The sequence below is a fragment of the Mobula birostris genome, chromosome 2 (genome assembly GCF_030028105.1).
Source record: "Mobula birostris isolate sMobBir1 chromosome 2, sMobBir1.hap1, whole genome shotgun sequence".
Taxonomy (NCBI): domain Eukaryota; kingdom Metazoa; phylum Chordata; class Chondrichthyes; order Myliobatiformes; family Myliobatidae; genus Mobula; species Mobula birostris.
Window position 1 is genome coordinate 182,238,878 of NC_092371.1, and position 16,612 is coordinate 182,255,489.

A 16,612-nucleotide genomic window follows, 5' to 3' on the forward strand; every position below is an offset into this window, starting at 1 on the left:
GAGACTGCAGTTGTTCATAAACTGTGGATTGAACAGCCAGAGAACACTGCCACTTGTCTGGCTCTGAAACCCTACCCAAAGGAACAGGTCCAGAAGCTGCTAAAGAAACTAAAGCTGTTGAAATGACCATGGAGGAGAGGACATTAGAACCTCTCATCACAATTCCTTCGGCTCAGTCGGTGCTGTGTAGAACTGACTGTACTTCTGATAATAAGCATCATCACTTCAGGGTCTTGGGTCTTCCAAGTAGATGTATATCAAGGGAGATTCATTTTCTTGCAGGCATTCATAGTAAATGTTCCGAAGTGCAATAGAATGAATGAAAGACCACGCACAAAGACAAACAACCAATGTAAGAATGTAAAAAAGAATAAACCAAATGATGATGAATAAATAAGTAAAAAAAAGGGTGGGGACTGACTGTCGCTCGGTCTTCTCAGTGCGAGAACAGCACGCAGTTTCCTGTCGTGGGAAGGACTCTTGCTGAGCGGAGCTGCAGGCCACAGCGGGCGGCTTTATCTACAGGCGGAAGGGATTCTTCTTCTTTTTTCTTTCTCTCTCTCCCCTTTATCTTCCCAAGCCCACCCGCCCACAGAGAAATCGACAACATGGCTCCTGGTGTAAAAATCTGCGACTCTGTTGTTACCTGCTTCAACCACATGAAGGTGCGTAAGGTGTGCTCCAAAGAGGAGAGCATGAAGCGGAAGAAGATGGTCCTGTTAAAGTTGAATGATTCAGAGGAGTTAGTAGTTCGAGGTGAACAGAATGAGATTCTTGTAGGTGATATTGTGGAAGGCTCAGTAAAAGACCCGTTCCACAAATTTATAAGTATGCTTCCCAAGGAGTGCTGCTGTTATGCTCTCTTTGATGTGTCCTTCGAGACAAACGAGTCCAAGGAGGAGAAGCTGGTCTTAATTCATTGGAATCCAGAGAATGCTCCCGTCAAGGATAAGATGCTGTATGCTAGGAGTAAAGATGCACTGAAGTAGTTTGTGGGCATTAAACATGATTGGCAGTTTGGAGACATGGACGAGATTATAGATGTTAACACATGGGGCCTAGTGTGATGTCTGTGGCATCTCATAAAGTTGTAATGACCATACAGCAAAGTGTTAAATGTCATTAGAGTCTTGTCCTGTTTTGTTTGGGGCCTACTAAATACCTTCAGTTTGTATATATGTCTTTCACTTCTTATCTGCTTGCTTAACCCTCCTATTTGTGATTGGGACCAGTTATTTAAAGGACACCTGTACCATTGCAGTGGGACCTTCTGTGGGTGGAAATTTGCTGCCAAATTCCTTAGCGTATCCAGGCCTGGAACGATGCGGAACAAATTGCAACAAAAGGGTGGGAGGGTGATCAGTGTGCGTCGAATTTATTGAAAAAAAAACAATATATATATAGCCACCTCAGCCGAAACACAAAAGAAAACTAACTCCAAAGCCTTGGTAACCTGAGGCTTATAACTGCTAAGCCCCTCCCCCTAGACCAACCAAAAGCTAATTAACTCAATTATCCAATTAAAGATGATATCCTCCACCATCAGCACACCTGTGCAGGTTGCTGCTGCCTCTATCTGAGACGGCTCCATGCAGCAGCTCTGGTTCAGACCCAGTCATTATTACTGTTGGGACTAAGTGTTTTACTGAGTGTGCCATGTGCTGTCCATAGTTATTGACGGGCCTTCGTCACACAGCCCAATGGCCATAAAGCTGCTGCTGATATCATGGGGTATTATATTTGACCGCTCTTCATGGCAGGCAGGAGGAAGCAACTCATTTAAAAAGTATTCCACTTCAGCACATGGGAGCTGTATTCTAGAGATGCATTCCTCGTATCCCTTTCAAAAAGTTGCTTACTCATTTAGACATTGAGCCTCCACTGGTGAGAGATGATCAACAGGGTAAGATGTGTCATTGACCTAAGGAGAGGTACAGATGGCAACAGCTCATGTCTGAGCAAGGCAAGCATGGTCCAACAGCCAACATTAGGCTGGCCTGGGATCTCTTACTTAGGGGATATGAGAGACTGCAGGTGCTGCAAATTTTGAGCAACAGACAAAAAGCTAGAGGAACTCAATAGATCAGGCAGCTTAAATGGAGGAAGGTGGATGATCAATGTTTCAGATCGATATCCTGGTTCAGCACCAGTTTAACCATATAACTATATAACAATTACAGCACGGAAACAGGCTATCTCGGCCCTTCTAGTCCATGGTGAACGCTTACTCTCACCTAGTCCCACCGACCTGCACTCAGCCCATAACCCTCCATTCATTTCCTGTCCATATACCTATCCAATTTTCCTTTAAATGACAATATCGAACCTGCCTCTACCACTTCTACTGGAAGCTCGTTCCACACAGCCACCACCCTCTGAGTGAAGAAGTTCCCCCTCGTGTTACCCCTAAACTTTTGCCCTTTAACTCTCAAATCATGTCTTCATGTTTGAATCTCCCCTACTCTCAATGCAAAAATCCTATCCACCTCAACTCTACCTATCCCCTTCATAATTTTAAATACCTCTATCAAGTCCCCCCTCAACCTTCTACGCTCCAAAGAATAAAGACCTAACTTGTTCAGCCTTTCTCTGTAACTCAGGTGCTGAAACCCAGATAACATTCTAGTAAATCTCCTCTGTACTCTCTCTATTTTGTTGACACCTTTCGTACAATTCAGTGACCAGAATACTCCAAATTTGGCCTCACCAATGCCTTGTACAATTTTAACATTACATCCTAACTCCAATACTCAATGCTCTGATTCATAAAAGCCATCATACCAAAAGCTTTCTTCACCATCCTATCCACATGAGATTCCACCTTCAGGGAACTATGCACCATTATTCCTAGATCCCTCTGTTCTACTGCATTCTTCAATACCCTACCATTTACCATGTATGTCCTATTTTGATTAGTCCTACCAAAATGTAACACCTCACACTTATCAGCATTAAACTCCATTTGTATCTTTCAACCCACTCTTCTAAGTGGCCTAAATCTCTCTGCAAGCTTTGAAAATCTGCTTCATTATCCACAACACCACCTATCTTAGTATCATCTGCATATTTACCACGCCATCATCCAGATCATTAATGTATATGACAAACAGCATTGGACCCAGTACAGATCCCTGAGGCACACCACTAGTCATCGGCCTCCAACCTGACAAACAGTTATCCACCACTACTCTCTTGTATCTCCCATCCAGCCACTGTTGAATTCATTTTACTACTTCAATATTAATACCTAATGATTGAAACTTCCTAACTAACCTTCTGTATGGAACCTTGTCAAAGGCCTTACTGAAGTCCACATAGACAACGTCCACTGCTTTACCCTCGCCAATTTTCCTAGTAAACTCTTCAAAAAACTCAATAAGATTTGTCAAACATGACCTTCCACACATAAATCCATGTTGACTGTTCCTAATCAGACCCTGTCTATCCAGATAACAATATATACCATCCCTAAGAATACTTTCCATTAATTTACCCACCACTGACATCAAACTCACAGGCCAATAACTGCTAGGTTTACTCTTAGAACTCTTTTTAAACAATGGAGCAACATGAGCAATACGCCAATCCTCCGGCACCATCCCCGTTTCTAATGACATTTGAAATATTTCTGTCAGAGCTCCTGCTATTTTTACACTAACTTCCCTCAAGGTCCTAGAGAATATCTCGTCAGGACCCGGAGACTTATCCACTTTTATATTCCTTAAAAGCGCCAGTACATCTTTAATCATCATAGTTTCCATAACTTCCTTACTTGTTTCCCTTACCTTACACAATTCAATATCCTTCTCCTTAGTGAATACCGAAGAGAGGAAATTGTTCAAAAGCTCCTTCATCTCTTTTGGTTCCACACATAGCTGTCCACTCTGATTCTCTAAGGGACCAATTTTATCCCTCACTCTCCTTTTGCTATTAATATAGCTGTAGAAACCCTTTGGATTTATTTTCACCTTACTTGAAAAGTAACCTTGTATCTTCTTTTAGCTTTTCTAATTTCTTTCTTAAGATTCTTTTTACATTCTTTATGTTCCTTGAGCACCTCATTTACTCCAAGCTGCCTATATTTATTGTAGATATCTCTCTTTTTCCAAACCAAGTTTCCAATATCCCTTGAAAACCATGGCTCACTCAAACTTTTAACCTTTCCTTTCAACCTAACAGGAACATAAAGATTCTGTACCCTCAAAATTTCACCTTTAAATGACCTCTATTTTTCATTTACACCCTTCCCATAAAACAAATTGTCCCAATCCACTCCTTCTAAATCCTTTCGCATCTCCTCAAAGTTAGCCTTTCTCCAATCAAAATTCTCAACCCTGGGTCCAGAACTATCCTTCTCCATAATTATATTGAAACTAATGGCATTGTGATCACTGGACCTGAAGTGCTCCCCAACACATATCTCCATCACCTGACCTATCTCTTTCCCTAACAGGAGATCCAACACACTGCCCCTTCTCTAGTTGGTACCTCCATGTATTGCTGCAAAAAACTATCCTGCACAGATTTTACAAACTCCAAACCATCCAGCCCTTTTACAATATGGGCTTCCCAGTCTATGTGTGAAAAATTAAAATCTTCCACAATCACAACCTTGTGCTTACTACAAATATCTTCTATCTCCTTACAAATTTACTCATCCAATTCTCACTCTCCATTAGATGGTCTATAAAACACCCCTATAAGTGTTACTGCACCTTTCCTATTCCTCAATTCCACCCAAATAGCCTCCCTAGATAAGCCCTCTAATCTATCCTGCCAGAGCACCGCTGTAATATTTTCTCTGACAAGCAATGCAACACCTCCCCGTCTTGCCCCTCTGCTTCCATCACACCTGAAGCAACGAAATCCAGGAATATTTAGTTTCCAATCACACCCTTCCTGCAACCATGTTTCACTAATAGCTACAACATCATATTTCCAGGTATCAATCCATGCTCTAAGCTCATCCACCTTTCTTACAATGCTCTTAGCATTAAAATAAATGCATTTAAGAAATTCTCCACCTCTTACACTCTGTTTATCACTAACGATGCAAACAACTTTACTATCTTCTTTTTCTTCCTTCTGCCCTACATCTGTTCCTACACTCTTGTTCCCCTCCCCCCTTGTATCTAGTTTAAATCCACTGGAGCCTCTCTAGCAAACCCACCTGCAAGAATATTTATCCCCCTCCAGTTTAGATGTAAACCGTCTCGCCGGAACAGGTCCCACCTTCCTTGGAAAACTGCCCAATTAACTATAAATCTGAAGCCCTGCCTCCTGCACCATGTCTTCAGTCACGTGTTGATCTGCTCTATCTCACTATTTCTAAACCTGCCCGCACGTGGCACAGGTAGGCATCCTGAGATTGCTATCCTGGAGGTCCTGTCCTGTAACTTGGCGCTTAACTCCTTAAACTCACCTTTCAGGACCTCCTCACTCTTCCTACCCACGTCATTGGTCCCTACATGGACTATGGCATCCAGCTGCTCACCCTCCCTCTTGAGAATACTGAGAACTTGATCCGTGATATCACAGACCCCAGCACCAGGGCGGCAACAGACCATCTAGGATTCTCGATCTTTTCCACAGAACCTCTTATCTGTCCCCCTGACTATCGAATCCCCTATCACTACTGCTTCCCTCTTTTCCCTCCGTCCCTTCTGAGCTGAGGGACCAGTCTCGGTGCTAGAGACGCAACTACTGCAACTTGTCCCTGGCAGGTCGTACCCACCAACAGTATCCCAAACGGTATATTTATTATTGATGGGAACGGCCACAAGGATGCTCTGCTCATTCTGTCTATTCCCCTTCCCTCTCCTGATAGCCTCCCATCTACCTGCCTCCTGACTTTTAGGGGTGACTATCTCCCTGTAACTTCTGTTTCTTTCTGCCTCTGCCTCACGAATGATTGTTCCTCTCTTGGTTAGCAGGATGTAGGACCCTGCTAATTAATTCCTGTTTCTTCCTCCAACTAGTTTATATTTGTGCAAATTTGAGGGCAATAGTTTCAAAATAGAAAAAGAGAATTGGGCATGTTCTTGCATGCCTGTATTTCTATTCATGCTTCATCAGTAAGACTAATATGCCCTCTACCTCCTTCAGCACTTTATCAAATTTTCATTCTACATTCAGTGATTTATGACCGTTTACCGAGATGAAATAATAAGTCTCTGTGAAACCTTAACAAGCAAGAGGTAAGAACTATATTATTCTGTATTACAGCAAGAAGTATCTCCCAACCATTGAATGATGGTACAGACAGATAAAATGGGATCTCATGTTTTAATTGAAGAAAATGCTTTTCACAAAGTCAAACAACTCGGACCCAGATGAGGAATTAAAACAGACTTGGAATACAAATGGCACGTCTTGTAACAAACCCACCAGGGGAGGGAGGCTTTGATGGTCAATCACACAGAAGTAGCAGAGAACAGGGAGAACAAAAGATGAGATATGTCAGTATTCAGGGCTGCGGATGGAGAATGAGACATCCAGGCAGTCGGAGGAGTCAGCTAGCAATCGGAGCAGGGAGGCAGCTAAGTAGTCAGAAGAGGGAGTATCTAGGCAGTAGGCACCAGTTTGGGTTTGGGCTAAATTAAATTTCAAAATACATTTATTATCAAAGTACATATATATCACCATAAACTATCTTGGGATTCATTTTCTTGTCGTCATTCACAGTGAACACATAGAAACACAATGAAGTCATTGGAAAACTGCACACAACACAAAACAAATGGACAAACAACCAATATGCAAAAGGCAACAAACTATGAAAATCCCAGAAAAACAAACAACATAATAATAATAAATAAACAAACAGGAAATATCTAGAAAGTGAGATGAAGAGTCCTTAAAGTCAGTCCATAGGTTGTGGGAACAGTTCAGTGTAGGGTTGAGTGAAGTTATTCCTACTGGTTCAAGAGCCTGATGGCTGATCGCAAAGTTCTCTCTAACTTGTGTGTGTGTGTGTGTGTGTGTGTGTGTGAGTGTGTGTGTGTACACACACCTTTTGCTACTAGTGCACAAAGGAATTTAAAATGCACACAAAAGGTTGTCACCCAATACTTCATTGGCATGTTAAGTATATTTCATGATCGCATACAATCACATTTCATTTTCTGGTTTTTGATGCAAATGGTGTTGACGATGTGGAATTTGCAATAATTTGTCTACAGATTTTAGAATTGTGTTATTTATATCATTTTTATTGAAGAAACTATTCAGTGCATATATGTTCTAAGTGCAAAAATAATGTACTGCACAAGATTTTTACATGCACTGGTCTTAATAAATTAGAGGGAACATTGGCTGAAGGGTAATAACTGTTCCTGTAATGGTGTTTCCAAACCAGACCTTGATGTAACTAGTCTGTATACTCTCCATTGCATACCTATAGAAGTTTGTCAGAATTTTAGACGACATGCTGAATCTTTGCAAACTATTGAGAAAGAAGAGGTACTGCCATGCTTTCTTTGTAATGGCACTTACTTGCTAGCCCTTACTTGCTGACCCTCTCCACCTCTGAACCCTTGATGAGGACTGGCTTATACACCTCCAATTTTCTCCAAATAAACAGCTCTTTGGTTTTGCTGACATTGAGTAAGAGGTTGTTGTTATGGCACCATTAAGCCGGATTTTCAGTCTTAATCCTATGTGCTGATCTGTCTCCACCTTTGATTTGGCCAATGACAGTGGTGCCGTCAGCAAACTTGAATATAGCTTTGGAGCTGTGCATGGTGATAAGTATACAGCAAGTAGAGCAAAGGGCTGAGCACACAGCCTAGTGATGTGCCTGTGCTGATGGTGGTTGTGGAGGAGATGTTGCCAATCCACAATAATTCATGTACAATAAGGAATCAGCTAGTTGTTCTGTGACTTGATAGCAGATCAAGTGATTCAAAAGAAAAACTAAAATAAAGCTCAACTCTAGTCACTTATCTTGTTATAAATCACAGTTTCTCAATTAGAGATAAAAGGGTTGGATAAGACACAATACTACACATGATCATCTAAATTCTGCAATATCCCTCTACTTCTTTTCTTCTTTGTTTCCTGATTTCACATAAAGTTCCACCTCCCATTTAAGGTCAATATGACCACATTTATCATCTTGTAGTCTACAGTTTTCTTCATTGTTCACCCTATTTTGCATGATTCACTTATCCATGCCTATAAAGCATCATTTTATATCAAGGGATCAGGTACTGAGCCCTGTGCTGATCTTCCATTAAGTACTTCCACTCAAATTAGTTGTTCAAAGTTTATGTACAGCTCTTGGATACATAAAGCTTGCCACATTGACAAAACTGTTCTAGCTTGACGTCAGTCTCAACAAGCGAGTCCAGCTTTAGTTTGGAGAGTTTTGAGAGTACGTACTCAAAGCTTTTTTGAAAAGTTCATGTAACAGACTGTGAAGAATGTTTAAAGATATGAATGATATGAGGCACTTGGGGTGAAAAAGAACAAACCAAAAAAATACACTCCTAAACTTGGAGAGATCCATAGCTTTGGTAAAAGCCAAAGAAATCAGTCTTAAAGAAAGGACCTTGAAAAGCAATCAGGTAATATTGGTTTTGCTCTGATTAATCTGTGTGAAATCTGAGGAAGTATTTACTACTAATTGATTTGATTGTGTAAAATTTTCAATTTAGTAACATTCTTTATTTTTTATTAAAGATTTGCAGTTGTTTACCATTTTAAATGTATGTAATATACGATTACCAAATTAATACCTAGTTCAACACTTAATAACTAATTCAATTATTTTTTGATAATTAATTTATATTTTGTCTAGTTATGGAAATTGGTTTAATTTACAGAATATTTCAATATCTTAGTGTAATCAATGATGTTGAATTGTCATGTGTAAGCAACGTTAGAATGAGTGGTACTTAAAACTTGTAATTACTCAATATGGTCTAATATGCAATCCTGAAAATGCCAAGTATAAAAAACTCAGTTTTAACTATTGATTCTTGTAAATTTGTAAACTGGTTAATTGCTTTATTTTTGTGTTACCTGTTCCAAGGTACAGTGAAAAACTTGTCTTGCATATTTGCCATACAGATCAATTTTTTACAACCGTGCATTAAGGAAATACAAGGCAAAACCATAACAGAACATAGAATAAAGTTTTACAGTTACAGAGAACATACAATGCACATTGAAAACAAGACCTTGTGAAACAGATAATATAATGAGGTTATTGTGAGGTCAAGAGTCCATCTTATCATACTAGGGAACTATTCAATGGTCTAATAATGGGGATAGAAGCTGTTCTATAGAAGCCCGGTGGTACATGCTTTCAGGCTTCTGTATCAGGAGGAAGAAAAAAGAATGTTCCGGGTAGCTTTATGTTGGTAGCTTCACCAAAGTAGTGAGGTGTAGATAGAGTCTGTGATGAGGAATCTTGTTTCCTTGATGTGCTAAACTGTGACCACAACTCTCTTTAGTTTCATGCCGCCATGGGAGAAGCAGTTGCCATACTAAGCCATGATACATCCAGATAGGATGCTTTTAATGTTGGTATCAATAAAAACTGGCATGAGTTGTCAGGGACATGCCAAATTTCTTTAACTTCCTGAGGAAGTAAAGGTGCTGGTGAGCTTTCTTGGCTGTGGTGTCTATGCAGTTGGACCAGGATAGCCTATCAGTGATTTTCACTTTTCGGAACATGAAGTTCTCAACCCTGTTAACACAACATCATTGCAGTAAACAGGAGTGTGTGCATTGCCAACCCCATCCCCACCCCTACCCTGAATTTAATGCTTTTCTGACATTGAGAGAAAGGCTGCCGCATTGATACCATGTCACTATTCTGTTTGTCTCCTTCCTGTACTCTGATTCATCATTATTGGAGATACAACCCAGTATGTTTCACCTCCAAATTTGTTCAGGCTGGATAATGAAGCCATTCTGTTTGTTAAACAGACACTGATTAATTCCTCTGGTTTTATTCACCCATTATTTGCTTGCAATTGTGAATAAATGCTTAGGAAAACCACCTGCAGCTCTGTGCTATTAGGGAAAAGGCAAATGTCACATGGAGACACAACCCCGCCTCACCCTGATCCACTTTACTAACTCCTGTCTCACCCTTCCCTTTAATCTCTTTATACTGGCTAATTTCCCTTCACATTCTCAATCCTGATGCAGTGTCTCAGCCCAAAACTTTGGCCATCCCTTTGCCTCCCTGTAAATGCAAATAACCATCAGTTGCTGTTGTTGCAACGTTCTTCACTTTTAGCTTACTGCAAATTTTGGCATCATCTGCAAACATAGTAATCATCCCACCAGTGTTCTCATTCAGGTCAGTAACATACGTAACAAATAATATAGGATCCAGTACCATTCCCAGTGGCTCACCACCTCTCACAGGTTTCCAATCAGAAAAGTATTCTTCATTATTACCCTCTGCCTCCTACCAGAAAGCTAACTTTGTTTCCGGTTTAGCACATGCTGGGTCCCATCGTTTTAACTTTCCGAGCCAGCCTACCATATGGAACCTGGTGACATTGCAGAAACATAAATACTACAAAAGGACTTATCCTTTTGCATTGCATTGCGGCACTTCTGTGAGATTCATTGATCTTGAAGGTAAAGTCTTATTTTTGTGAATTTGTCATAAAGCTTTGATGAAAGTGTGGTATCATGCCAAAAACCGAATCAAAGCAGTGAGGTCAAGGCACCAGAAGGAACTGGATCAACTGAACTCGATATTTGGACAGAGGCTTAAGCACAGGGCTATATTGGAAAGGTTGTGTACAGGCTGAATCGAGGCAGCAGAGTCCAGGTCCCAGAGAGGATCAGGGAGTCTGAGCTCGGTGTTCGGACAGTGATGTAAGTGTGGTGCTGAATCAGAAAGGTCAGTTACAGGCCAAATCGAGGCAGCAGGGTCCAGGCACCAGAGCATACAGGAATAACTGAACCCAAGCCAGATTGAAGAGGGCAGGTTGTTGGGGCCCAAGGCAAGGGATGGGCCAGTTCAGATCGGCTCCACGACTCAGCTCTGTGCTGAACTATGCAACTCTCTTTGCGAACTTCAGTTCAGAACACTATTTGCTTGCGGTTATTGTTTGCATGATGTGTTCTTGTTCCCTGCACATCAGGTGTTCGATGGCCTTTCTGTTTTGTTAGTGGATTATTTTGGGATTCTTTATTTCATGGCTGCCTGTTAGGAGACGAATCTCAAGGTTGTATACTTGGATAATAAATGTACTTTGAATTTTGAGGGCAGTTGAGTTTACAAGTTGGGAATAAGCAAATGTTAATAAGGTGGTGCTATTATACCCATCATTGTAAAGAATGTACATGCAACCACCCCACCATAATAATCATTCACACTTGACCCAATCAGCAATTAACCCCAGAAGCATCTTGACGTTGCTAGAATAAAATATAAAGGAAATTAAATATCTCAAATGGAACATAATTACAGTGAGAAAATGAAACACTTCAATTTTGAATTTGAATTTGAACTTAGCTTAAAGAAAAACCCACAGCTAGGCTGAGCACTTGCATCCAGCAGTTTTTTGTTTTGCATTTCGACAATGCCAATGTATTTTTGTAGCCACTGTTGTAATGGATGAATACTCATCAAAGGTCTAAATAAATTTGATGTAGGTCTATTCAACAAACTGCCACCCGAACAGTAACTTCAACTCAGAGCCTCACTAGAGGCTTGCCACTTGTATATGGCACATTAGTGACTTTTCAATTAACAGAGAAGAGCATTTAGAACTGCAATCAGATATTCATAATTATCCTGCCAGTGTGAACATGATCATATTAATAACAGCCTTTGGGGTACACTTTATCAGTTCACTTCACTAAATAACTAATTTCAAATATGTATTTCTTTCTTCTCTGCTCCACTTCCTTCAGAATGAGATTGATAGCAATGCTGGGTTTTGCAGTCATGATTCTTTGCATGAGATTGCTTGTCCCTTTGAATAAGAAAGGTGAAATGATCACAACAGGTAAGTTTTTAAAGTTCATTATTTCAAAGAACTACTATGAGCAGGGAGAGAGGTTTAAAAAAGCTTTCATTATTACCTTATTAATTCTGTATTATTTCTTTTGCTGACTGTTCATCAACAGAACTAGGTTAGGAAACTCACTACGTAACTTTTAATTAATTGAAGCTTACACTTTATTGTCACTGGGCCAACAACTTAAGACATGTTCCCTCTGTATCAATACTCACTAAAACCACTTTCCCAATTTATAACATCAAAATAGGAGATCTCCACTGGCCAGACGATTGACACTTTCTTGTCCCAATCCCTGAAATGGGGGTTCTTCCTTGCGATGGTGGTTCTCTTGAAAGAGCTATCACTGATAAGGCACTCAAACCATCTACTATTATATTCAGGATTTATCAATTCAAATATTGCCTTTCAGTGTCATTGGCTATAGGTCACCAGATTAACCTTTAACACCTTTTTAATGGCTCTGAACCTGAAGTGACAACTGGTGATTTATGGCTCTTTGTTCTGTCCAGTAACCAGCCTGAATCACTCTAGGCAGGCACAGAGCCCAGCATTCACAAACCCGCATGTTGATTCTAACCAAAGAATAGCCGACAAATTACTCCTTATTTGGAAAAGATCTCTAGTTCAGCAGATTACCTGAAGCATTATTTGGTCCACCTTAAAGCACTGAAAGCCAAACAACTTCATCTTGCAAACTGGAGGACATAAAACAGTGCCACAAAATGACAGCCTGAATCTCCAAGCACATGGCAAGAACAAAGATTTCTTTTCTCCCACTGTCCTTGACCCATTGGAGTTTGACGCTTGCTTCCATATATGAAATCTGCCATGGCCACCACTTTTCTAACCTTGTCTCAGAGATCATTGTTGTGCTGAAACTTCTGACCAATGGTAGTTGTTTTTTCAAAACATTCTTAATGCCTTTGGAATTTCTGGAAGTGGAGATTTAAGGAGAAGTTTATCTTTGGCCATTTATGTTATATCCACAATATTGGCTTTCAATACCCAAAATTTCAGAATTGAGGTACAGCACATACACGTTCCTGCACGTTGGTATATGTGACCAAGGATGATTTTTTTTCCCCTAGTGTCTGCCTGGAAAGGGTAGGCTATAATTTTCCATTATAATTTACAATATAAAATTAGAGGCCGTTATCTTTGATTCATTTTGAGTTATATTTATATGCCATGAATATTTGGAATTTTTGTTCTGGATGTTGATTTTTGTGACCTGTCTCCCTCTTAGTTTTGTCTATGTCATTCACTTGCCTTGTCTGGAAAGCTAAACCATCCAATTCCAATAAAAATTGCTGACATAATGGATGGCCACAAACATGGTCTGATCATGTTGCTGATATGATAGAGCTATACATCACAAAAAAAGGTTTTTTAACTCACCATACCCATACGAACCGTAATACCAACCTTTACTAATCCCCATTACCATCACTTATTCTGTAGCTTTCTATGCCCTTATAATACAATAGATTGTGCAGATATGATATTTGGGCTATTAGATACACGCAGCCTTGGTACAACAATCACTGAACTTCAAAGATTCATCTCAGAATCTGGATTCCGGAATGGCTAGCTTATGACTGGTTGGTGGCAGGCTGATTACAGTTGCTTCACTAAACCATCAGATATACCTGCCTCTTCAGTTCTCTTTCTCATTTTTCTTTCTGTCTGTGACCTCCTCCATGGTTATAATAAAGTCCAATGTACACTGAACAAATAGCATCTCACCTTCAATTTAAGAACTTTGCAGCTTCTGACCTCAAATATCACATTCTACAATCTCAAATAACTTACCATCTTTGATTCAGCACCGGTTGCTTCAATTTTACATCATCCATCTGTGACATTGACTCAGGTTTCCCCTCTTAAATAGTACAATCTGACAAGCTGAACACATTTTTAGTCTGTATCTTGCACTATTCATTTCTGTGTTTCTAATTGCCCACATTTGATAATATTTGTTCCATTTTCCCCTCTTTCTAATTGCTCTCATCAAACTATCAATCAAATGACCACCAAAAACATATTTCCAGAGCAATCTTGGTCTCTCTTTATCAGAAATATGTCCTGTGTTCAATCAAAGCTTCCAACGCCTCCTCTGCAATGTGTTTCCTCTCTTCCCTATTCTCAATCAAGGGTCTCCAACCAGAAACATTAACTCTGTTTCTCTTTCCACGGATGCGGTCTGACCTGATGAATGTTTCCAGTAGTTTCTGATTAATTTTTTTGTTAGTAATCCCATTGCTATGAGATGATTCATAGGTGTGTTTCACCATTTTCTTCTATTCTGAAGAATGTTTAGAGAACCTTGGAGATCCCTTTTTGCCTAATGCAGTTCAAAGAGGATTAGATATGGCTGACAAAGCAATTTATCACACAATGAAAAGGTAAGACCAATACGGAAGACAAGTGAACGCTTTGGAAATAAACATTTCTCTTAAAAGGAAATCGAGTTAGATTGCTTGCAGATTTCTACATAGATTCCTTAAATCTCCACAGAAGCAGCCCTTATATCCTGTTCTAATATCATGCAACTGGTAGAAAGAAAATTCTTGATGATCAAACTGAGTAGGATTCTCAAATGCTTTGCAACTCCAGCATAAGAGTCCTTCAAGGGTTTGTTGGAGGCATCTCAAAATATTGGTCTGAAACGTGGAATATTTATCACATTAATAACTGTGGACTGCCAGCACCTGTCCGTCAGCCCCTCCCAATTTTCTCCTATAAGGATATATGTCAGACCAGAACCTGTAGGTGTTTTCAGACTACCTAAATTATCGACACAAATTTCTTACCCGTTATTTTGATGTGTAACACAGAAGATGTCGGAGGAACTCAACAGGTTATAGTGAATTCTCTCAATAGAAATTGACTGATTCATGAGTTCCTCCAGTATCTTGTGTCTTACTTTGGATTTCAGTATTTGCATTCCCATGTGCCTTTCTTTATTTTGTGGTATTCCATGAAGAAATGCCTTGCATTCTGTTGCCCTGTTGGGATGCAAAGGACTTTGGATTCCTTCTTTCCCTATGCATTATAAATGTGTGCTTATAATGAACATTTGACTCGTTATACTTGAACTCATTCATCAATGCACAAAAGGTGGAAGGCTACTAATAATCAGGGATCATTCACTTGAGTGTAGTGAATGTAGTAAAACCAGTCTGCATGATCACATTGTAATCCCAATTAAAATATCCTTAACTCTTCCAAGAAATCAATTGTTTGGAATAATCGAATTGTAGGGAAAAATATTTACTTGCACTATCAAAAATGTACTTGAAAACAGGGGCACAAGTTCAACTCTAATTGTCCATTGTATGTTTGGCTTTCCATATCTTCTTGTGTTTTGTAATGTGGTTTTGACAAAACACATCTGAAGGTACAGAGACTGGGCCTCTTTACCTCTCTCCGCAATTAGATCCTCAACGTCTGAACTGGAAGACCACAATCTAGGTGTGTTGGTAATAATATCTCCTCCTTGCTCATAATCAACACCGGCACAACTCAGGGATTTGTGCTTAGCCTACTGCTCTACTTTTTATATACCCATGACTGTGTGGCTGGCATAGCTCAAATGTCATCTATAAATTTGCTAATAATACAACCATTATTGGCAAAATCTCAGATGGTAACAAGAGGGCGTACCAGAACGAGATATATCAGTTAGATGAGTAGTGTCACAGCAACAACCTTGCACTCAGTGGCAGTAAGATCAACGATCTGATTGTGGACTTCAGAAAGGGTAGGCTGAGGGAACATGAACCAGTCCTCATAGATGGGGTCGGAAATGGAAAGAGTGAGCAATTTCAAGTTCATGGATGTCAAAATCTCTGAGGATCTAATGTAGTGATGCAGCTATAAAGAAGGCAAGACAGTGGCTATGTTTCATCAGGAGTTTGAGGAGATTTGGTATGTCACTTAAAACACTCCGAAACTTCTACTGATAGCATGGAGAGCATTCTGAAAGGCTGCATCACTGTATGTTATGGGGAGTGCTACTGCACAGTATCAAAAGAAGCTACAGAAATTTGTAAAACTATTTAGCTCCATCTTGGGTACTGGCCTCCATAGTATCCAAGATATCTTCAAGGAGTAGGGTCTCAGAAAGGCGGCATCTATTATTAAGGACCCCCATCATCCAGAACATGTCATCTTCTTATTGCTACCGTCAGAAAGGAGATACAGAAGCCTGAAGGCACACACACAACAATTCAGGAACAGCTCCTTCCCCTCTGTTATCTGATTCCTAAATGGACATTGAAACCATGAACACGACCTCACTTTTTAAATTATTTCTGTTTTGTGCTACTTTTAATTAAACTATTTAATATTTATGTATATATATTTACTATAATTGATTTACTTATTGATATATTTTCTAAATTATCATGTATTGCTTTGTATCGCTGCCATTAAGTTAACAAATTTCACAACATGTGCTGGTGATTCAAACCTGATTCTGACATATTGTCAATTAGATTAGATTATAAGGACACTCAGTCCTCATTTATTGTCATTTAGAATGCATGCATTAAAAATGATACAACGTTCCTCCAGAATGATATCACAAGAAAACACAGGACAGACCAAGA

At 39.7% G+C, this 16,612-nt stretch overlaps 1 protein-coding gene and 1 pseudogene across 1 annotated transcript in view; both read left to right on the forward strand.

The window, feature by feature from the left end:
• The first annotated feature begins 584 nt into the window (after positions 1–584).
• Positions 585–1,126, forward strand: LOC140209827 (cofilin-2 pseudogene; annotated as a pseudogene).
• Positions 1,127–11,890: 10,764 nt separating this feature from the next.
• The window catches only part of tpo (thyroid peroxidase), an 87,500-nt gene continuing 82,778 nt past the window's right edge, over positions 11,891–16,612 (forward strand). The window contains exons 1-2 of the mRNA XM_072278385.1: positions 11,891–11,984; positions 14,311–14,404. Coding sequence (XP_072134486.1) covers positions 11,891–11,984; positions 14,311–14,404 — 188 coding nt within the window. The remainder of the gene's footprint in view (positions 11,985–14,310; positions 14,405–16,612) is intronic.